Source organism: Mytilus galloprovincialis, chromosome 1 (genome assembly GCF_965363235.1).
Source record: "Mytilus galloprovincialis chromosome 1, xbMytGall1.hap1.1, whole genome shotgun sequence".
In the NCBI taxonomy this organism is placed as follows: Eukaryota; Metazoa; Mollusca; class Bivalvia; order Mytilida; family Mytilidae; genus Mytilus; species Mytilus galloprovincialis.
The window spans coordinates 116,746,963-116,771,026 of NC_134838.1; the positions used below are offsets into that span (position 1 = coordinate 116,746,963).

The following is a 24,064-nucleotide window of genomic DNA, read 5'->3' on the forward strand; positions in this document are numbered from 1 at the left end:
CTTTATTTTTCTTAATTTGTCTTGTTGATCATTTTTGCGTATTTAAGTTTCTATCTTTCTAGTATACATTTTAAGATATAAGGAAACAATGCAAAACATATGTAAAAATTGTCATCAAAATTAACTCTTATAAATAGTGAACTGACAATTTTGACTGGCTACTTATCATTTGTAAAACTTGTCTGCTCTTCTATAGTTTCTCTCTATCTGCTATAGATTTCATGATAATAAGCATACATGAACAAAGGTAAACTTTGTCATTTAAGGACAATAACTCCTATAAGAAGTTGACTGACAGTTTATTCGTATAATGGTGGAACTCAACATACTGAACATTTTTGCTCCCGTCAGATTTTCTCTATATATAACAGTTTTCAAAATAATAGACAACACTTCTTTTTTACACATATTTTCTCTTTTTAGCCATGACGGCCATGCTTGTTGGCAGGCGGGGTAATCAGGCACATTTTAAATCTCGCTGTCCTAATAATAAATCTGGTCAAGATTGGTTAAATTTGGCCAAGTCGTTTAAGAGGAGAAGATGTTTGTAAAAACTAACGGACAACGACGGACGACGGACGTAAAGTGACGATAAAAGCTCACTTGACTAATTGTGTCAGGTGAGGTAAAAAGAGTGTGCTTATATTCAAAATAAAAAACAAATAATCATATGCTGAACATTGACTGTTTAAAAGATCAAAGTGGGCAATTACAAATCATTTTAAGTCGAACAAACACTGAAAACATGCATGAAAAAGACAAATGAACTAGCTATACTAAAGGTCCGGAAATTCGAACACCACATCACGGGATGAAGAGGGTACAACACAAGAGTTCAGTGCACATAATGTAATTAGATGATACGTCGTCCGCCAAAAGAGATAAAACAACGATAACCTTTGAAAAAGAAATCCAACAACCAATATATTCTCTGATTTCTTTATATCACATAGACAAGACAAGACAATATTTAATATATATGAGCTCCTATGTAGTAAAACGAAATCAGAGATCTATGTTTTAATTAGATTGTTCAACAACTGACAAACAAATCACGATGATGTCCGTAAAACTTTTGAAGGAGTGCATTTTATTTTCATTGTTGCGTATACCCATTATCTATTTGTATATAATCTGATGTACAGTAGTTGTCGTTTGTTTATGTAATATATACGTGTTTCTCGTTTTGTTTATATAGATTAGACCGTTGGTTTTCCCGTTTGAATGGTTTTACACTAGTAATTTTGGGGCCCTTTATAGCTTGTTGTTCGGTGTGAGCTAAGGCTCCGTGTTGAAGGCCGTACTTTAACCTATAATGGTTTACTTTTTTAATTGTTATTTGTATGGAGAGTTGTCTCATTGGCACTCACACCACATCTTCCTATATCTAATTATTCAGAATCTCAGTCATAATTCTTAATCTGCTCATGCATTTTAAAAAAAAATGCCGTCTAATATCGGTTACTGCCCATCCACGAAAATTTTGTTTCCAGTACAGAGCATGAGGTAGACCTTAACAACTAATCGGCAATGTCATAAGTAAATCTATGTAGTCTTCACATTAATTTAATACCTGTACTATGCATAAAAGTAGAAGTCCATTAGAACTTCGTCTAGCAATGGACTTCAGATAAAAGGAATAGTCTAATTTGGTTGATAAGGGAATGCATCTTCGCCACAAAGCCCCTACATACAAATCAAAAAGCAAAGGAACTTAACTTTAATTGTATTTCTGTGTCCTGTTTGATTCATTTACAACAATATTATCAGTAACAATTACATTCATTCCTTAAATAACATAAAACTTTTTATAAAAATTCCTACATTTCTCCAATACATACCTATATATATCTGTGATTAAATTTCGTTAAAAAAAAGAAGAAAACTAATGATATTATTAAGGTTGTCCAGTAATGAACATATCACAATCAATGAAGTCAGACGGCCATCTTCGCAAACACGACCACCTTGTACGTGTACACATGTCAAATGACATACTTGTGGTTATGCAAATAATTTTGAATGACACGAGCAGTTATGTTTCTATTCAGCTTGATTCACCAGTCATCGTAGTGTATGGTATGTTCAGTATTATGGCAGCGGTATGGCGCTAAGGCTGCATGCATAAACCATGCATAATAAGGTTTGATATATAATAATGATAGAATCTGAAGCGAGATGATGTATAAAATATTCTTGCTTTGTACGTTTTCAAGACAAAATAATCAACTCAAACACGCCCTAACATAAAAAGGTGCACTCGATTTTTTTCCTTTCGATACAATTGTTACCCATTTTTAGAATTTTTTCTGGAGTCACATAATGGAAGGGCAGACACTAAAATTACTGATCTAATAGATTGATATGTTCTCCGTCCGTGGTAATTTTGTTAAAAAAAAATCGGAGGTTATGCATTTTCTACATCCAACTTGATAGATACCCATGTCGTCGACTTGATATCTAATTATTCTGCTTAATTATGTAATAGATAAATTGAAACCTTATGCAAATGATGTTTTTATAATAGAACACTTCGTAATTGAGAAGAAAATTGTCATTTTATTTGTTTCTATTCACTTTTAAATTTTTTGTTACTATGGTAAACATTACAGTAAGCATTTATCGCCTACTCTAATAAAGAGCTTCGATTCTTTTGTTCTATTTCAACAAGGTTTCCGCCTGCCCATATACCAATCACGTTTTATTTTTTAAAATAACGTACAAAAATAAAGATTTTCTATCTGCTTGTGGTGCCGACTAAATGTCGTTTATAATCCGCCTGTTTCCAAGAGTAGGATTTTACAGATGTCCAACAAACATGGCAACCATTATCAAACGAGTGGCGAAATAACAGAGGGATATTCAAACTCACATCAAATCCTTGTTTATACGTACGATTTCTTAACATATAATAAACCTTATAGATCATTGGGGTTTTGTTCAAGGTACCTGCTGGGTAAAATAGTCTGATTTTCTGTGGATTGTTCATGGAAAACATTTTTGTATGAACTATTAAAACTAAACCTGAACGAATTTGATAAGAAAATTATTAGAAAATAGCACATATAATGTGCGTGTAAAAAGAAAGAAACTGACTATATTATGGATTATTGAAATAAAATATTACAATACAACTCTAATAATTTAATTTTGGATGTAACGCGTCTTCTGATTGGCTGACGTTATTTTGTTATCAGCACATAGACATAATTTAGTCATGTGACCGTGACGTCGTCAACGTTTTTTTTCGTGGTTTTCTACGGTTTAAAATGGAATTTAGAATTAAATTATAAGAAATGACTGTAATATTTTTTCTGTCTATTCGAAATAACATTAAAAATGTGGTGCACACTGTTAAATAACCAGCTACGCGCGTTGTCATAAATTTTTTATGTTATTTCTTCATAGACAGAAAAAATATTACAGTCATTCCTAAAATAAATCCGGCTACAAAAAAAGTCGTTATTCAGAAAAACAAATCGTTTCCGTATATTTGAAAAAGAATAATCTAATTACAGTAAAACTCTTTACTCGGATTATGATATTTGCAGCAAATTTGCGATCAAAAATAAATTAATTTAGACCCACAAGTCAATGATAAGTTATGACACGAAATGCGACTATTATCACCATTGTAAGAAGAAATAATCATGAACATCCTTTAAATAATAGAAAAATTTCAACATTAAAAGGAAAAAACACAAATAGGTAGTTTCTTGTGTGTATGTGTGTGTGTGTGTGTGTTTTTTTTTTTAATAATCTTGATGTGTTTTATCGGAATCTTTCCTTTTTTCCTGAAATCCCATTTATTTTTAACTTAAAGGGGCATTAACTACGAGATATACAAAACTAATATGACCAATTAATTTGGATATACGTTTCAGTATGTTATATAAATCAAATATGATAATTAGAGTAAGATCGGAAAATTTTAATTAGACAGCCAATGTCCCTTTCATGCTAAGTCAAGTTAAATTTTTACTTATACATATTTAAACACACTGATTGTCACATTTTAACATTGGTGCCTTGGTTTATGCAGTCTGGATTATCTCCCAATTACGCCAGTCCATTTTCACAATAGTAGAAATGGAAGCTATTATAGGGATGACGCGCTGCCAATTTTGCTCTTGAAAACCGATAAATTTATTCACTTAGCACCATTACGACCCTTATATGTCAGTTGTATTTTAAAAGACAAATGTATCTACTAGCTAATGAGCATCAGTTTTGTTTATGATATTGATTCAACTTAAAACTATTGTCTAATCGGTTGTCAGGTGAAAATTTCGAAAATTCTTAAAAATTTACAAAATTTCAGTGGTTGAAGATTATAAACCCTAGTTATCAGACACACAAAAAAATATTTTTTCGAAGATAAGCATTTTCATCATCCAACTTAAAACAGACTGTCGTCAAGTAGTTTTAGTAAAAAAAATAGCTGTTCGAACACACCTACTCTGTTTTAGTGATTCATTAGATTAGTATTTCACTTGACCCGTATATTTCGTCTTTTTGTACTGTGATTTTTTTATGTTATAAAGTCAACCTGAACCTTTAATATATAAAAATGATAGAATCTGAAGCGAGATGATATATCAAATACTCTTGCTTTGTACGTTTTAAAACGCTATAAAACCAGGTTAAATCCACCATTTCAGGGCCGTAACTAGCCTCTTCTAGTAGTGAGGCAAAATATATTCGCCGAGCGTAGCGAGGCAAAACTTTTTTGGCGAGGGGTCTGGGGGCCGCTGAAATCCCCCAGAAGCTCTAAGAAAAATAACGCAAAATTGTGCATTCTGAGCGTTTCCCGGACTCTTTCTGACATTGAAACGCAATTAATTGTTAGCAATTTTTTCTCCACAAAATTCTGGTCTCAAAGCAAAATCAAAGATTCATTACAATTTAAGACTTATACGTTTTATAGACAACATTTAAAGACCGATATGAAGGATAAAGCAAAAATCTTAATTCTCATTATCATTAATACCGGATCTGTCTGTCTGTTCTCGTCTTGTATTGTGCTTAGACTCTGGTGTTTTTTTATGACTAGATTTAAATATAGTGACAGTGCAGTATTATACTATAAGTACTAGTACTGCTTAAGTCTACACTAGGGACCATCTCGGTATTAATGATTCTTTTATTGATGAGGAACCCTCCAGCATCTTTGACCATTGATCATTAGTATTTGTTCTATGCATTGACTTTGTGTGTGATTATGTTTCGTGCACATTTACTCCATATTCCTTTATTTTCTGTTAAAGGGTCTGAGCATGACATAATGCAAGTTTAACACTTCATATGGCAAAGCATTACTGTTTTTTTCTTCAAATCATTTGATATCGGGAAATTTGTGACCTTACTTTAATTTAAACCTTGTCAGCTATCTAGGTTTATCTACAAAAGGCCAGTTTTGTATTCTTTGATATCAAGTTCAATTCTTCATTCAGAAACGATCATTTTTTTTCTGTGTTTTGTCGCATCGTCTATTCTTAAAGTATTCTCTCGCACAATATCTGGACATCGGTGGTCATGCAACATTGCAAAACCACACGTTTACAAATGAAAATCAACTCTCAGACTACAGTAATAAAGTAGGACCATAAATGAAAAAAAAGATAAACCCTGGACACAGAAGTACAAACAAGAGACAATCAACTTTGAAAACTAAAAGTAAAATCACGAAAAACATGCAGGGGCGACACCAGAGAGTGAAGAGAACTTGCTTCTTGCTAGACACTTTCCGTAAAAACAATTTGATTATAAGACAATCTTTTGTTTCAGTTTTGTTTTTTGTTTTTTAAATTTCTAACATGAGGTATTTGCCTCATTTGCCTCAATGTAGTTACGGCCCTGCCATTTTCTACATTTGAAAATACCTGTACCAAGTCAGGAATATGAAAGTTCTTGTCCATTCGTTTTTGATGCGTTTTGTTATTTGAAATTGCCATGTGATTATGGACTTTCAAATTGATTTTCCTCTAAGTTCAGTAATTTTGCGATTTTACTTTTAAAAGACAAAATATACACCTCAAACACGCCCTTACATAAAAAGGTGCACTCGATTTTCTCTTTCGATACAATTGTTACCCATTTTTTTGGATTTTTTTCTTGAGTCACATAATGGAAGGGCAGAAAAGAAAATTACTGAACTAATAGATTGATATGTTCTCCGTCCGTGGTATTTTTTATTTTTCTTTTCAAGTAAATCTGAGGTTATGCATTTTCTAGATCCAACTTGATAGATCCAATGTCGTCGACGTGATATCTAATTGTTCTGCATTACTATGTAATAGATAAATTGAAAACTTATGCAAATGGTGTTTTCCAAATAAAACACTTCGTAATTGAGAAGAAAATTGTCGTTTTATTTTTTTCTATTAACTTTTAAATTTTTTGTTACTATAGTAAACATTACAGTAAGCATTTTCGCATTCTCGAACAAAGAGCTTCGAAACTTTTGTTCTATTTCAGCTGGGTTTCCGCCTGGTTTATGACGATAGGTCTACTTTTTCTTTCGTTAATCAGCAACGGAAAATATACCATCACGCTGATGCTGTGTCACCAAGTGCAGGTGCTGTACAAGTTATGATCAACAAAACCGAAAAGTAAATAAATATATCTATAATACTAAAATTACGAGGTCCAATTTGTCAGCCGTCATCGGGTAAAAACGACAAATCAAAGAATTCAACTCTATATATAACTAATATAGGACAATGGTGTAGATTAAAAATTACACCACTCTAGACCCTTTTGTTTTCAGCATAATTAATATTGCCAATAATTAACAAGTTCCGGGTCGAATCCGATACCGATACAAATAGTATATTCAGCTATTACCTTATCTGTACGTTCCGCATTTGACAGGCGCACCACCAAACGGTGTATTTAGAATTTTGCTATATACACGGGTCATAATCAAAGGACTGACACTACTAAATTCAATCATTGTCAAATTGTTCCCTATTGTAGTTTTATTCAGCAATCAGCAAGACTTTTTAAGATAACTAATATAGGACAATGCTGTTGATTAAAAAATACTCCATTCCTGGATAGCCAGGACCTTTTGTTTTCCAAATAATTTAAAATATTTCCAATAACTGATAAGTTCCAGGTCGACGGGTTCAAATATAAAGATTTGAAAGCAGAGAAAACTGTGTATCTTATAATCGACATGACTTATCAGATGACAATACCAATTACTAAAATAAGGCTTAGGCATAGTTATATACTTTAATTCAGTCACGGACCCGCGATATCACGGATGTGTACTTGTACAAGTTTAAAATTGTGGTTGGTGCAGGATAAACACAAGGATGATCTTTACAGCATCTCTGTGTCTCTGGTCTTAGGATGGAAGTGTGACCAGAGGTTTTCCTTGAAAGTGTCCGAGTCGGTGTCAGTTGCGATGATTCCTGGTAGATGGTTCCAGTCTCAGATTGTTCTCGGGTAGAAGCTGAATTCGTACTCGGAGGTGTTGCATTGTGGCTGCATGATGCTGACTGTGTGGCCATGGCGTGTTTTCCTATTGTTGACGAGTGGTAAATCGGAATTTCTGTGGCTATACTTTATGGTACAGTGTTTTTTTTTAAATAGTATCACGCGATTTGCTGTTCTTCTCGTTTCAAGAGTCGGCCAATTCAAAGATTGTATAATTGCGGTCATATAGCCGGGTTGGTAGTTGTAGTTCTTGGTTACAAATCTTGCCGCCCTGTGTTGTACCATTTCTATCCGTTTGATATCATTCTTCCAATGGGGGTCCCATACTGAGTTACTGTATCCCAGGTGTGGTCTTACCAGAGCAATGTAAGCATGTTGTTTAATTTCTCAAGTTGAGGGCATCTATATAAATTTCTTCTGACAAAGTTCAGTTGTTGTGAAGCTTTATTAATTGTTAGGTAATGTGGTGGTTCCAATTGAGCTTGCTGTCCAGCTCCACTCCTAGGTATGGGTTATGTTCTTTTAGTTCCAGCTTTGTAGAATGTAAGAAGTATGGTCTTATAATTCTATTACGGATATTATTTGTTGTCTGTAGGACTGTGACGTAGCATTTCTTTGGATTAAATGACATTTTCTAATCAATAGACCACTTTTCTAATTCAGTTAAGTCTTTCTGTAGTATTTCTGTATCATTATTGGTTTTGATGTTTCTATATAATAAGCAATCATCTGCAAAGAGTCTTATGCTGGTACCAGTTGTTAAGTTATCCTCAATGTCATTGATGTATAGTACAAATAGAAGAGGACCAAGTACGGTGCCTTGTGGAACTCCGGATCGTACGGTTGCAGGTTGTGATTTACAGTCATCCAGGAGTACTGTCTGTTTTCTATTTTGGAGCCAGTTATCTATCCAATTTACTGTGTACTTGTCAATACCCTTGTTCCTGAGTTTGTGTACAAGATGGCGATGTGGCACATAATCGAAGGCCTTACTGAAGTCCAGTACGTATCAGTATATCTGCTTGGCTTTTATTATCTCTTATTCTAGCTAGGTCTTATGTGGTGTTTATAAGCTGCTGTTCGCACGAGTGTTTTTTCCTGAATCCATACTGGTAAGGTGATAGGAGTTTGTTGTTATGCAGGTAGTTAATAATGCTTCTAAAGATGATGTGCCCATAATTTTGCAAGGGACAGATGTAAGAAAGACAGGACGATAATTTGCTGTATCTGTTTTATCGCCCTTTTTAAAAATCGGGATGACATTTCCGATGAGCCCGTCTGTTGGTACTGTTCCTAGTTTGATGGATTTGTTAAATATTATCTCCAAGTATGGTGCTATTTGTTCTGCTCTCTCTTTCAGGACTCTGCAAGGTATTAGATTGGGTCCTGTTGCTTTATTAGGATTAGTATTTTCAGCTGTTGAATAATTCCAGGTAATGACATATTTATTGGTTTCATGTGTACGATAGGTCTTGGTAATTTTGGTAGCCTAAATTTAACATCTGTATAGAATCTTGTGTCTATGTACTGGTTAAAATCAATATAAAAAATGCTGATTCGTACTGCTGATTAAAGATATTTGCTTTTTCTTCTGCATGTATGATTTCCTTACCGTTCTTATTAAGCATGTTGATGTTGGTACTATCCTTCTTCATACCTTTTATATACGACCAAAATTTCTTGGTTGTAGCATATATTTGTTCTCTGCAACTGTCTGTATGTGTTTTTGTTGGTTCTTCTGGCCGGTCAGAATGTCACTTTGATATATTGGTCGTGGTTGCTTTGAAGTTGCTCTTTTACTTAGATAAGATAAATTTGCCAACCAAAAATAGTATAGTGCTAAATTGCCAGGGGGAACTAATTTAATGTATTTTGTAACAGCATTATTACGGTATATATATTGATACCTTATCCAGAGACTCTGCCTTATCGGAGCACATGTTTCACATGAATAAAGGCAACAGTAGTATACCGCTGTTCAAACTCATAAATCCATGGACAAACAAGAATGTGTCCTCAGTACACGAATGCCCCACTCGCACTATCATTTTTCATGTTCAGTGGACCGTGAAATTGGGGTAAAACCTCTAATTTGGCATTAAAATTAGAAAGATCATATCATAGGGAACATGTGTACAAAGTTTGAAGTCGATTGGACTTCAACTTCATCAAAAACTACCTTGACCAAAAACTTTAACCTGGAGCGGGACAGACGGACGGACGGACGGACGGACGAACGGACGGACGAACAGACGCACGGACGCACAGACCAGAAAACATAATGCCCCTCTACTATCGTAGGAGGGGCATAAAAACAAAATCGGGGTAACAAACTAAAACTGACGGATACGCATAAATATAAGAGGAGAACAACGACACAACACTACAATGTAACTAACACACACAGAAACGGACCAAGCATCAGACAAAATCCCACGAAAATAACAAATATAACATCAAAACCAAATACATGAATTTGGGATAGACAAGTACCGTGACAGGACATCACTTTTTTCTCCTGTTTTTTTCTCTCGTGTTCTCATTGTATATGTCTGCCTTTTTCTTGGATTTCATGCTTTTGTCAATTATAGTTATTTATTTTAGGTTTTTCTTATTTTCGGAGGTGTTGTCTTAAAATGTTCCGGATATATCAATTTATTATCATTGCCTTTCCTGAAATGTATTAGAGAGTTACAATTTTACTTATAAAACACTTTAAAGACATAGACGAAAAGTCAAAAACACGCATTTCCGGTTGCCCGGAATGGGAACCTAGCAGATTGTTTTTGATAAGAACAAATGAAATAAACATCATTTAGACAGTTTACTGAGTACTCTGATCATCTACGCAATGTCTTACAAGGTAGTCTTTCAAGAAAAGTCTGAATATTTACCAAAGCATATATTATAAGCTACATTTTTGGTGTAAACGTCCAGTTGCAAATGTAACTTGCATAAAATTTACAGAACGAGCTTATGTTGATCTGATGTGAACACTTATCCTGCTTTGTACAAGACTGAAGAGATGAGTCATTTTTAACACTCTCATTCATATTTTGGTCAAGAGAACAGTCCATAGATCTCAGATCTGAGATGGACATGTCATCCAACTAAGGGATGTATCTCTGGTGCTTTTCCTAGCTTTAGGGTTTGAGGTCTATTGGTAAAGACTGATGGCTGAAGGTCCAGGGTTTGATTCTGACTCTGGGTATTTGAAATTTCAGTACATCAAAAGGTAGGTGAAACTTACATAAATGAAGAGATAAATGAAAAATGAACAGATTGATGCCTGATTTATATAATTCCAAGGCCCTCAGTAGCCACCAGAAACAACGAAGCAGCGCATCTATTTTGGGTGGGCAAATATTCACTTTTTGATATGGGACGAGCTCTGATGTCCCACGGCCCCAGCTTGTCTGGCAAAACAGCTGTGGACGTCAGAGTAATCTCGGACTTATCCCAAGGGTGATTTTTCCCCTCCCACACACTTTTCTGGTACACAGACTGGAGTTTAAACTAGATTGGGTACTCTGTGAGCCTTGGTTGGTCAAATTTGTCCCCTACTTTTACCTGGAGATCAATCTTCTGATATCTTTCCGGTTTGACTGTTTACACCAAGTGACCCTGTGATAAAATGTGTCGTAAATATACATTGTATGTTAGTGACCCATCTCCATTAATCCTGATAAAACACTTCTTCCCTTTAAAAACGGTCCTGCGCCTTATTTAGGGGTGCGTTTTATTTTCTGTCAAGTATGGTACATAGATTTCACTGTACCTTCACAGCTCTCTAGGGGTTAGGGGTGCCAGGTAACAGAGGAATTTACCAATACATATATACTACAGGACTAGTCCAAATAGTTATGCCATCTTGAAAGACTTTGTATTTCTTTTTACTTTGACACCTTATTATGAAGTCATATACACATCATTTTTAAATTCAGAGATTGCAGAGTTTTTAATGTGAGTACACAATGATGTATTTTATGTTCAGATGTCATGTGAAGATACATAAATAGTTAAATTTTGAAAGAAAGTAACAATGTAAAAATAGTAAAAAAGTATTGTTTGGTTGTCTTTCAGAAAGAAACCCCTTCAGATCAACAGCTTCATCTGGCTGCACTTCAGGGTAACTTGGAGAAGCTAAAACGTGTGTTAGACAGTGGTAAAGTTCATGTGGATTGTAAAGACAAGGTTAGTGTTTAGATAACACTAGTATTAAAGACCAGTTCACTTAGACTTAGGTTTCTTGGAATAAAACCAATGTACTTCAGTGTACTAGTAATCTTCATACCAGTATATATATATATATAACATCTTCATGCCTTATATATCATGTACTGTAGTACTCCGCTAGATTAAAACTGACGAGGAAAGGTAACACACGGCCAGCGAAAGTTCTTATTTTGAGAGCCCAGGTGGTCGTGTGGTCTAGCGGGACGGCTGCAGTGCAGGCGATTTGGTGTCACGATATCACAGTAGCATGGGTTTGAATTCGGCGAGGGAAGAACCAAAAATTTGCGAAAGCAAATTTACAGATCTAACATTGTTAGGTTGATGTTTAGACGAGTTGTATATATATATATATATATATATATATAAGTTTGGTTTAGTTTCATCTAGCCATTTTCAACTAATACATTATATGTGGATATAAAAATAAGGCTACATATGTGGTATGATTGCTAACTGTTAAATTTGCATTTATATTATTATTTATAATTTTTGAAGTGAATGTAATAAGTTATATTTACCAAGACATTTTACCAAATATAAAATACAGCTTAGTAAATTTTGAACTGTTTGCATTTATCAACAGATATTGTGAAAAAAATGCTAAAACTGCAATTTGTTTTATATTTTTGAGAATTGATTTTCAAACAGGTTTTATATTTTTGAGAATTGATTTTCAAACAGGCTGATTTCAAGTATCCACATCAATGAATTAAATGTTTTAATTCAATAGCTTTTCAATAATTGATTAAATGTATGATTGTTTGAATTTTAAGGAAGGAACAACCCCATTGATATTGGCAGCCGCTAATAATCATTTGGACTGTGTAAAAGAATTACTGAAGCAGGGAGCAGATCCAAATTCAAGGAGACTGGTGGGTTTTGTTTTATTTTCATGTTTTTTTGTAGTGTGTGGTTTCATTTTAATCATGAGTACATGTATATGCAGTATATGTGAACTTAAATTTTCAAAAAGCTTTGAATATTTTATTTTACATTTTCGCATCGATTGTATTGGATGCACTGAATTCTTTTTCCTCAATTCAAATTTATGTCACACATTATCATATATTATAGGATAAGCTGAGATATGACACTTGAATGATCAATATGATTTTTGTCCTTTTGGTAATTATCTACTCTTAATATTTGGAATGCAGTTGTATAATAGACCACTTTCCAGTTCATCCGTCACCGGCAAAAACTCGTCAATTATGCACGCCTTTATGACGTCATTTACCAGATAGAGGGGATCGCCTGTATCCCTGCACTATTTACGTTCATCAAGCGTCTTAGTGATCGTCGTTGTGCAGGATAAACTAGAAATAATGGTTGTTCTGTAAGTACTTAATGACAATTCCCTAATGACAGCAGTGCTGATTGTCAATTTTGAGAATTTAATTTGCTGAATAATTCATACAATATAGAATTATAGTTTTCCAACCACTCGCTCAACATTGTAACGGAAGTGACGACGCCCCTAAACGCACAAATGACGTTCACTAAAACCAGAGTTTTTGACGGAAATGCATCGAACTCGAAAGTTGTCTATTAGTTTCACATCCCTTTCCCATATAAATTATATGGCCCTATGCCATAGTTTTTCACATAACATAGTTTAAAGGACATATGGGATGAAGTTGTACATGTATTAGCATTTCTCATTTTCAAGTTAGGCACTCCACCTTCAATCACCTTCAATCATGGTTTATTGACGTTGTATATTTTGCATAGTTTACATGTCTATGTATTACCATTTTAATTTCAAACTGCATTCTACAACTTACAAGCAAAATAACATACAGGCAAGCTATACCTCTGTGTTAACAGTTTATAAATACCAGGAACTGTTTATTATAAGCCTTTAATATAAAACATATATATTTCATATAAATTATTATTTCATTACCTTTATTTTGTTACGCTAAAGTTAAGAAAAGACCCTAGCAATGTATGAATTCCAAATATATGTTAAATATTATTTATTTTATAGTTAATTGAGTTAAATATTTAAAGTCCCAATTGTTTCAGACTGGAACCTGTGCACTGTTTTTTGCTGCTCAAGGTGGATTTTTGGATATTGTTAAATTGCTATTAGACAGTGGAGCATCAGTAGATTTAGCCAGTTATGTAAGTATGAAATATATATACAACTAAGTAGCTCTTATAATATATAATTAATTTTGTTTCCTGTATTTTAACAATAGTTCTATGGAAGTCAATCTTTTATTTTGTGATGTCACCTATTGACATTATTTCACCCAAATTGAATGGTTTGTTCTTCAGGACTTGGAAGTTGGGAACCTGCTATTTAAATTTAAGGTTTCCCATATAACGTAACCTTAAAGTAAACATTTGTGTATATATTATTTGGAAATGGCAAGCAACACTTGTGATAATGTCATCCATAGAATATATATTTTCCATAAACACATTTCTATTATAAAAAATATATGGGATCAGTGACAAACATGTAGAGGATGTGAGTTATAAAGATTATTTCATGAAAAACTCCAATATAAGATATTATTTTTTATATTTCAATGAAGCTTTCAATGATTATTCAATTTGTTATACACTTTTCAACTTATATACATGTATTAATTTATATTTTGATCTAACAGACATTTTGCAATTTCCTTTAGGGTAGAATTGTTCAATTTATCTTGAGTTTTGAGTTAGGTGTGTTTGCAAGCAGTTTGTATAAATGTGATAGCTCTGTGCACAGAGTTTAACCTGGTGGTATATGTGTGTGGATTTGTCTCTGTTTTAGTATCTTTTATAAATACCATATGCACAAATATTAAAATTATATAAATCTTTGAAGATCAAAGTGTGTAAGGCTTTGATAACTATTATGAAAAAAGAAATAATTCTATTATTGAGTTTTTAAACTATTTCTAAATAAAAACATATGAAATAATCTGCATTTCTAAATTAAAATTAGGATGGAGGTACACCATTGTTTGTTTCCTGTCAGTGTAATCACCAGGAAGTTGTTGATGCATTATTGAATAGAGGGGCAGATCTTCATGCTCAGATGGTTGATGGTGCCACAGCCCTCTTTATAACAGCACAGAATGGTCATGTACGATTAATGAAATACCTCATCTCCAAAGGTGCTGATCTTAACTTAAATAGACAGGTATGTTTGATTAGATTAAATAGGTATTTTTACAAATAAAAGTTGAAAAAGCAAAATGGAACTAAAAAAAGTTTTTTAGTTTTCACAAAAGCAGTTCATTTATTATTAGTTATAAGAGCACATTATATTTCCTGGTATTTTTTTCAGGTATTATTTTTATACGACCGCAAAATTTGAAAAATTTTTCGTCGTATATTGCTATCACGTTGGCGTCGTCGTCGTCTGAATACTTTTAGTTTTCGCACTCTAACTTTAGTAAAAGTGAATAGAAATCTATGAAATTTTAACACAAGGTTTATGACCACAAAAGGAAGGTTGGGATTGATTTTGGGAGTTTTGGTCCCAACATTTTAGGAATTAGGGGCCAAAAAGGGCCCAAATAAGCATTTTCTTGGTTTTCGCACTATAACTTTAGTTTAAGTTAATAGAAATCTATGAAATTTTGACACAAGGTTTATGACCACAAAAGGAAGGTTGGTATTGATTTTGGGAGTTTAGGTCCCAACAGTTTAGGAATTAGGGGCCAAAAAGGGACCCAAATAAGCATTTTTCTTGGTTTTCGCACCATAACTTTAGTTTAAGTGAATAGAAATCTATGAAATTTAAACACAAGGTTTATGACCATAAAAGGAAGATTGGTATTGATTTTGGGAGTTTTGGTCCCAACAGTTTAGGAATAAAGGGCCCAAAGGGTCCCAAATTAAACTCTGTTTGATTTCATCAAAAATTGAATAATTGGGGTTCTTTGATATGCCGCATCTAACTGTGTATGTAGATTCTTAATTTTTGGTCCTGTTTTCAAATTGGTCTACATTAAGGTCCAAAGGGTCCAAAATTAAACTTAGTTTGATTTTAAAAAAAATTGAATCCTTGGGGTTCTTTGATATGCTGAATCTAAAAATGTACTTAGATTTTTTATTATTGGCCCAGTTTTCAAGTTGGTCCAAATGGGGGTCCAAAATTAAACTTCGTTTGATTTCATCAAAAATTGAATAATTGGGGTTCTTTGATATGCCAAATCTAACTGTGTATGTAGATTCTTAATTTTTGGTCACGTTTTAAAATTGGTCTACATTAAAGTCCAAAGGGTCCAAACTTAAACTAAGTTTGATTTTAACAAAAATTAAATTCTTGGGCCTCTTTGATATGCTGAATCTAAACATGTACTTAGATTTTTGATTATGGGCCCAGTTTTCAAGTTGGTCCATATCAGGATCCAAAATTATTATATTAAGTATTGTGCAATAGCAAGAAATTTTCAGTTGCACAGTATTCAGCAATAGCAAGAAATCTTCAATTGCACAGTATTGTGCAATAGCAAGAAATCTTCAATTGCACAGTATTGTGCAATAGCAAATATTTTCAATTGCACAGTATTGCACAATAGCAAGAAATATCTAATTGCACAATATTGTGCAATAGCAAGAAATTCCAATTGGATTTCAATTGGAGTTATCTTTCTTTGTCCAGAATAGTAGTTGAATCAACTTAAATCATTGTTTTATACAATATACAATGTATATTCACTTTTACTACCAACTGATAGATTAAAACAATCTTTACCATTCAGTAATAACAAGCACTTTTTTTACATTTTAATATTTTATGATGTATTCAAATGAGTAGTTATTGTTGCAAACTTCATTAGAAATTTGAATTGAGATCAGTTTTGAAATAAGGGAAAGGGGGATGTGAAAAAAAAATGGGGGGTCAATTTTTTTCATTTCAGATTTTATAAATAAAAAGAAAATTTATTCAAACATTTTTTTGAGAGGATTAATATTCAACAGCATAGTGAATTGCTCAAAGGCAAAACAAAAATTTTAAGTTCATTAGACCACATTCATTCTGTGTCAGAAACCTATGCTGTGTCAACTATTTAATCACAATCCAAATTTAGAGCTGAATCCAGCTTGAATGTTGTGTCCATACTTGCCCCAACCGTTCAGGGTTCAACCTCTGCGGTCGTATAAAGCTGCGCCCTGCGGAGCATCTGGTTTTTATATATTTCACTACGTTGTACAAAAAAAAAAAGATGTAGAGCTTTTTCCTGAAAAAGATTTAATATTATTTGGAATTTATTCTTTGTTGTCATGTGGGGATATATAACATAACCGTTAAACGTAACGGTACCCAAATTGCACCGAGTACCCAAATTGCACCTATTTAGCAAAACTAGCAGCGAAAATCTTACAAGATTTTCTAGAGACTAAACAATTTGTTTTTTTTATGATTTGATACTAAGCACATCTTTCAACATAGGTAAAACTATTTAGATATGCACAAAACGTTCACAGTATCTATCAACAGATGAAGCAAAATGTACTGAAACGTCGCCATGCGACATCATCAAAACGTCATCTTTTTAAAATGAACAAATACAATATGTTACAAGTATCCATTTAAAAAATAATGAAGAGTAAGCATGGACTAATGTCCAATTGTTCAAAATATTTAAAGAAATTAAACAAAAGCTCTGTTATTAGACTTTTGACTATGTGAATTATTAAAAGCATGGAAGCAATTTGGGTACTCCTCATTTCAGAATCATTGATGGTTTGGAGGTCAGTTTAGACCAATTTTTCTATGATTCCATATGGAATAAAAATCAAATTGGTGTACCTTTATAATAAAGAAGGATAGGGCTACAAAATAAACACAGAATGGACATTTTTGTTTTCATGATAAAAAAACGCAGATGAAAAAACTGTCAAAATAGGTGCAATTTGGGTACTGTCACGTTATATTTTCGGGACAAGAACCCATTATATAATAAAACAGTTAAATCTGTTCTGAAAAGTGAATATACTTGAAGGACAGATAGATAATTTGAACTTCTGTTCTGTAGTATGGGAAATTTGTCATCACAAAATGTTGTCTACAAACTCTAAATAAAGAGTTGTTGTCTCTTTGGCACATTCCCCATTTCCATTCTCAATTGTTGTAAAGGTTATCAAATGTGCATGAAATTTTAATCTCTCTTAACACAAGTATTTGATGTAAACTCCCCTTTCTGACCAAAATTAGCAGCAAATGTATGGTTTTCCTTTTCAAAGTTCATGAATTCTTTGAAAAAGAAAGAGAACTCAATGAAGCCTTGCTAAGTTGATATGTATATAATATCTATGCTACATAGACCATTTTGAATTATTTTGTAAACTTCTTGATAAAGAATAGAATGACAGAAGTGCTTTAATTTACAGGATCAAGCCTCGCCATTGTGGATTGCCTCACAAATGGGACATACACAGGTTGTTAAAGAATTATTAACATTAGGTGCCAAAGTTGATGCAATTCGAGAGGTTTGAATTTTTATATATATATATTTATTTTTACTTCAAACAGAATAATGGAAACAGCCTTTTTCTTTCACATTTTTACTGCAAAAATCCTTTATCAAATTTGACTTTCACAAATTAAACAAATACACTTTTGTAAAGCATTTTGCTAACAGAAATTATAAAAAACAGAGGTTTTTAGAATTAAATAAATAGACACATGGCATTATACTTTCCCAATGAGCAATACTTGTTTTAAGTTAATTTTTCATTACATTTATATACATGCACATTTTATTAATTTCTCTTCAAGTAAAGATAAACTTTTGTGTCACTTTCTGATCGTCACCAGAAATGTATTACAGATATATCATTGATTTTGTGTTCTATATAATTACAGGATGGAGCCACTCCTCTGTTTAAAGCTTGCCATAAAGGTCATTTAGAGGTTGCAGAACAATTACTAAAATATAAACCAGAACTAGGATTACTAAAGGTGCAGTAGTACAAAGGGAAACTTTTATATTCATAAACTGATTCAGTTAAAATCATAAGTATAATAAGAATTCCTCATTGGATTCATTGTCACATGCTTGCATCAAGGGTAAGAGTTCTTTGGTTTATGCCTTGTTAGATTAAAACAGAGATTAAAGAATTGGTTTTTGCTATTTTTCTTACTTATGCAATTGCCTTTGCAAGCAAAAATATGCAACAAAGAAATGTCAGAGTAAGAATGATTGGTCGTTATGAATACCATGTTAATTATATAAATAGGAAGCTGTTGTAGGATTGCCGATGACACAAGTCAACCAGAGATCAAATGACATTAGTTAACAACAAAGGTCATTGTACAGCCTTCAATAGTGAGCAATACAGATAACTCATAATCAGCTATAAAAGGTTCCCAAAATTACAATGTTAAACAATTCAATTGAAAACTACCTGGGACAGTGGTATAACATAAGAACAAAATATAAAATATCAGTTGAAAAGGGCTTAATACTTCCGATTGATACAAATCAGAAAAACATCTAACAAAACTCAGACTGGATGTGACATGGAATTTATACATCCCAACAACAAACAGGACAATAAGTACAATTCTGAGAGTACTCAGAATTACTGACAGCTAGTTCTAAGCCACCAAAAACTAATAAAAGTAATCTTGTATCTAAGACTGAAATATCAATCAGTACACATCCAACATTCAATGTTGTATCTAAGACTGAAATATCAATCAGTACACATCCAACATTCAATGTTTCAACTACGTTATAGCCAATAGTGATATCAATCAGTACACATCCAACATTCAATGTTTCAACTACGTTATAGCCAATAGTGGTATCAATCAGTACACATCCAACATTCAATGTTTCAACTACGTTATAGCCAATAGTGCTGTGAGTTGTGTTATCAAAGCATTTACAATCAATCAAACCAAATATAGGATAATAGTATAGGTTATATATAGTTTAGGTTAAATGACCCTCACTCAGTAAAGCGGAAATCATATAAATAGTTGTGATTAAAGTTCATATTTGCAGGTTTATACTGTTATCATTTGTTTTACTTTTTTATTCAGAATGGAGAAACCCCACTGCATGCAGCCGCCTTATTTGGTCATCTCAAAGTAATCAAATTACTGATGTCATATAATGTAGACACAAAAATCAAAAATAAGGTAAGTGGTTTGATTGTACAATGTAAATCATGATCAACATGTGTATATATTTGTTTAAAACCATTGAATTAAAAACCATACATTTTGATTCCCTCATTAAAGATATGTATACTTACAAGATGAATATTTGGTTGGTTCTTCATTATGTTAATGTGATGGATTTAGATCTGATCATTGTCTTGTGATTATCAATGATTTTGTGTAGTAAAATTTGTTTAAGAAGTACAAAGAATTGATTCATTTATTTATTTTTATGTCCCTTTGAAATTTGAGATTTTGACCCTGTTTAAAGTAACCATCTTATTTTAGTTCCTCTCACATGATTTATAGTATCTTCATAAAACTTTGTATTTAAATACGTTCTCATTATGCAAATTGAAATTTGTAAGAGTTTCTTATGCCAAAGTGTTGGTTAGATTTTTCTTATTTTTACTTCTGCCGTTAAGGAGTTTTAATGAATTACGAATGAATTCTTTCAAAGTTTTAAAGTGTTGGTTGGTGATAAGCTTACTATAACTGTACATTTGATTGTTAACAGGAAGGGAGAACTGCTGCAGAACTTGCTAGAGAAGCAGGTAATGAACACATAACCAAATTTATAGAAAGTTACCAAACAAGTACAGACAGACGTAACAGCATTCCTAATGGTACATCCACTCCCTCACCAACGTGATGGACTAATGCATTATAATTCCAAAGCTTCAGAAACAATGTTTACTATCAATGTGTAATATTATTTACACAGCTGAAGTGTTATTGCCTATACATTCAATGTGTAATATTATTTACACTGCCAAAATGTAATTGCCTATACATTCAATGTGTTTTGTTATTTAAGCTGCCAAAGTGTTATTGCCTATAAATTGTGATTCATACAGAATTAGATGCCAGTATTGTATTTTAATTTGCAGGTTGGTATAGTAGTCATGGAATTTGTTTTTACAACAAAGTATTTCTGTTTGAAAGCACTAATTTATAAAAACAGCTGTTTTGGTAAATATAGTCTTAATTTATATAGCTCCTTTTTTGATATTTAGTAAAAGCATTCTATGAAAGGACTAAGGGAAGGAAAATTAAACATTAAAACAAATATGATTAAGGATGTACTTAGGTGAGGTTAGGTAAAAATTAATAAATTAAGAAGTTAAAATTGATACCATTATCTGGTAGAGCTTCAATTAAGGATAAAAATAAGCAAAAAATATTATAATAGGTCATGGACCTCCTTTTCGAGATATTTGGGATTTAAAATATGGCGGGAAAAGGCTGACTCGGACTTTTACCTTATATTTGCATTGGTATTATAAGGTCTCAAAACAAAAGAACGAAAATTAAGAATCTTCTAAAATTTTGGTAAATGACCTTTCATGGGCTATTTAGTCTTATATGAAAAAATAAATAAGTGTTATGGGCAAAATATTTTACATTGTATTGTATGGAAAAACACCAAGGAGTCCGAACATTTGACACAAATTCCAAAACCTCACCTAAGTACATCCTTAAGCAGGATAATGATAGTTCCAGTTTTTATTGGAAAATATATTATTTACCCTATCTTATTATGTGTAAGTATGCTTTCAAATTTACCTTGAAAGTGTCTGTTATTATATAGTAATCCATAGACTATTACCTCAAAGTGAAAAGAATTCAATCTTAAGATGATATTTGTTTACATGTTTTTACAATGTTTATGACATTTTATATTTCTTATGTAGACAAAATTTGTCGATGAAAGATTGTTGGGATTTTGGAACTACTTTCCTACCCCCCACATCTGTTTTTTGATTGAAAGGCTGATTATTTGTCCTCCTTCAAACAATTGCATATAATTTTTTTCTGCATATAATTGTATTTTGTCCCAGTTTTGATGCATCTAGGGAGAGGTTAAATACAATATACCAGGATTTAGGAGTAATTAAACAAACCCTATTAAAGGCGATATATTTTTAAAGATAATTTTAATGTTCTATAGGCATACGATTAAGAACTTATCTTAATTAAAACCACTATCTATGCAGATTTTACAGTAATGTTGTGTTTATTGGTAGAATGGTTATGTTATTTTGTCAAGTTTATGATACTCATTTAAAGCCCTATATTTTGTATAAAATAATTATAAATACTAGGGATTGATTTATTTTCGTGAGTACCACATGTATTTTTGTGGATTTTTGATTTCATAGTTTTGCCAAAGTCTGCATACAAGGCTATGGAAAATGTGTACATCTTTGAACATTTAAGTTCCTGGTTCAGCTTTTTCCAAATAATCCACAAAATTGGTTTTCCAGGAAAATAATAAATCCACAGTTTTGAATTTTGTGATAAAAAGTTGGTAAGATGTTATAAATGAGACAGATAAATTTGAATTTGAGATTTCACAAAATGTTGTAAGAACTAATAAGTGCTTTCTATTATGGTGCAAAGAGTTTTTCAGTGCATTATTTTGTAATTGCTGGTTTCACATATTTTTTTTATGATTTCATATTGGAAAAAATACATTCACATTGGTTTCTAACACTTACATGTAGTACATAAGATTTAATAATATTTTATTGCCATGATATTTGTATTGGGAAACCTAAATTAGAAACAGTTGTAAAGATATATTAAACAGATAATAAAAAAAAATTATACATGTATGTTATTACATGCTTTTAAAAATATTTTTTATCTCCAGTTAAATGTTAAAATACATTTAGCTGCTGAAGATAAAAAATAAAGATTTCAAACACTTGTTTATGTAGTCAGAAGGAGTGCTTGCCTTTTTTTATTTCCTAAATGTTTAGTTTTGAATACATTGATCTTTATCGTTTAAAACCTGTCCCAACAGACATTGATTAAGGTGAAATTTAAACAAAAAGAGGCACACATTATTAGTCAACGAATATTTAACCAGTATTGTAGATGTTTTTAGGTTGTCAGAAAAGATTATTTCTATACTTATAGAAAATAATATATATGATTTCAGCATATTTATTAGTAATTAATATTATTTATATATATATAATTTGTATATTTATTTACATTAATTGTGTAAATTCAAGATTCAATAGTTTATTTATGTGTATGTGATAGAGTTTAAGTTGATGTATGAAAATTAATCTATGCATATTGCATTAGTATAATATACAACAGTTATAAAAGTGTTTGGTATACTTCTTTTTATCTTATTTTAAAATATAGACTGAAAGTAATCAGCTATAGTCTGAATAACTACTGCATTACTTTTGTACAGATTTCGTTTTTGAATTGTTCTGAAATTTGAAAAATGAAATAGATATAGATAGAGGATTAAATCTCAAAGTTGATTATATAATACATGAACAATTCTTTAAAACTTAAAATAAGTAATTGCATGAAAGACTTGTGCACTTTACATTTAATTTAATTAAGTTCAATACCTTAGTCTTTATTTACTTTCAACAAGGTCAATTTAAATAGAACAATAACTTTGTTGATTTATCCTTTCCTCTATCTTATAGACTTTCGAAATAATTTCGCATATTTCATATTTCTAATAAAATAATAACTTCATCATTTAAAGTCCTAATGAAATTTTTGTTTGACTATTTGTAAAAATTTTCTATGATGAACTCCGGAACAAACTTGCTGGGCAACTTGTAGGTTTGTCAAGTAAGTAAATTACCTACAAATACATTTCATGGTAGCAATGTTCAAAGTTAAGCTTTCTGATAAGATGTTTGTTTAATTGATATGGTATGCTGTTACATAGTCATCTATCTTATTCAATGTGACTTTTGAATTTTAGGGGTGTTTATAAAGAATCACTTATGCTAAATTGTTGATATTTTATTTACTGTTGCGTTAGCATCCTAATTTTTTGTTTTAAAGTAGAAAGTTGGGCTCACTCCTTTGTTATGCTTCAATGACTTTTGATTTTTGCTTTGATAAAAATGTTTTATTCATTATTTGTTATAGCAAAGTATTGATGCATACCTCTGACTTTTTGAGTTTTGAAAAATGTTCTGACTTAAATAATCACAGTCATATTATCCTTAAATATTGAAAAATATCTTTGGAATGTAATGAAAATAAATATGACAAATATAACAATTACTAGTTCTAAGTATCAGATGATGTGAGGTAACCAAGTCCCTGTTTTGTATGGTATTTTCAATCAAATATTTGTATCCCACCACTTTCTATATTTTTATAATTTATTTAATGGCATATCAGGTTGTGCAATGAAGTGAATGTGTGTGATTTTTTAATTGCTTCAGAGATGTTGTATTAATAATGTGATAATCTTGTGACAGG

At 32.0% G+C, this 24,064-nt stretch overlaps 1 protein-coding gene across 1 annotated transcript; it reads left to right on the plus strand.

The window, feature by feature from the left end:
• The first annotated feature begins 10,175 nt into the window (after nt 1-10,175).
• Nucleotides 10,176-22,769, plus strand: LOC143053582 (uncharacterized). Its single transcript, XM_076226382.1, has 9 exons — nt 10,176-10,309; nt 11,530-11,640; nt 12,456-12,554; nt 13,711-13,809; nt 14,627-14,824; nt 18,028-18,126; nt 18,503-18,598; nt 19,688-19,786; nt 20,325-22,769. Exons 1-9 carry the CDS (start codon nt 10,298-10,300, stop codon nt 20,457-20,459), a joined length of 948 nt encoding a protein of 315 aa, XP_076082497.1. The 5' UTR covers nt 10,176-10,297; the 3' UTR covers nt 20,460-22,769.
• The last annotated feature ends 1,295 nt before the right edge of the window (nt 22,770-24,064 follow it).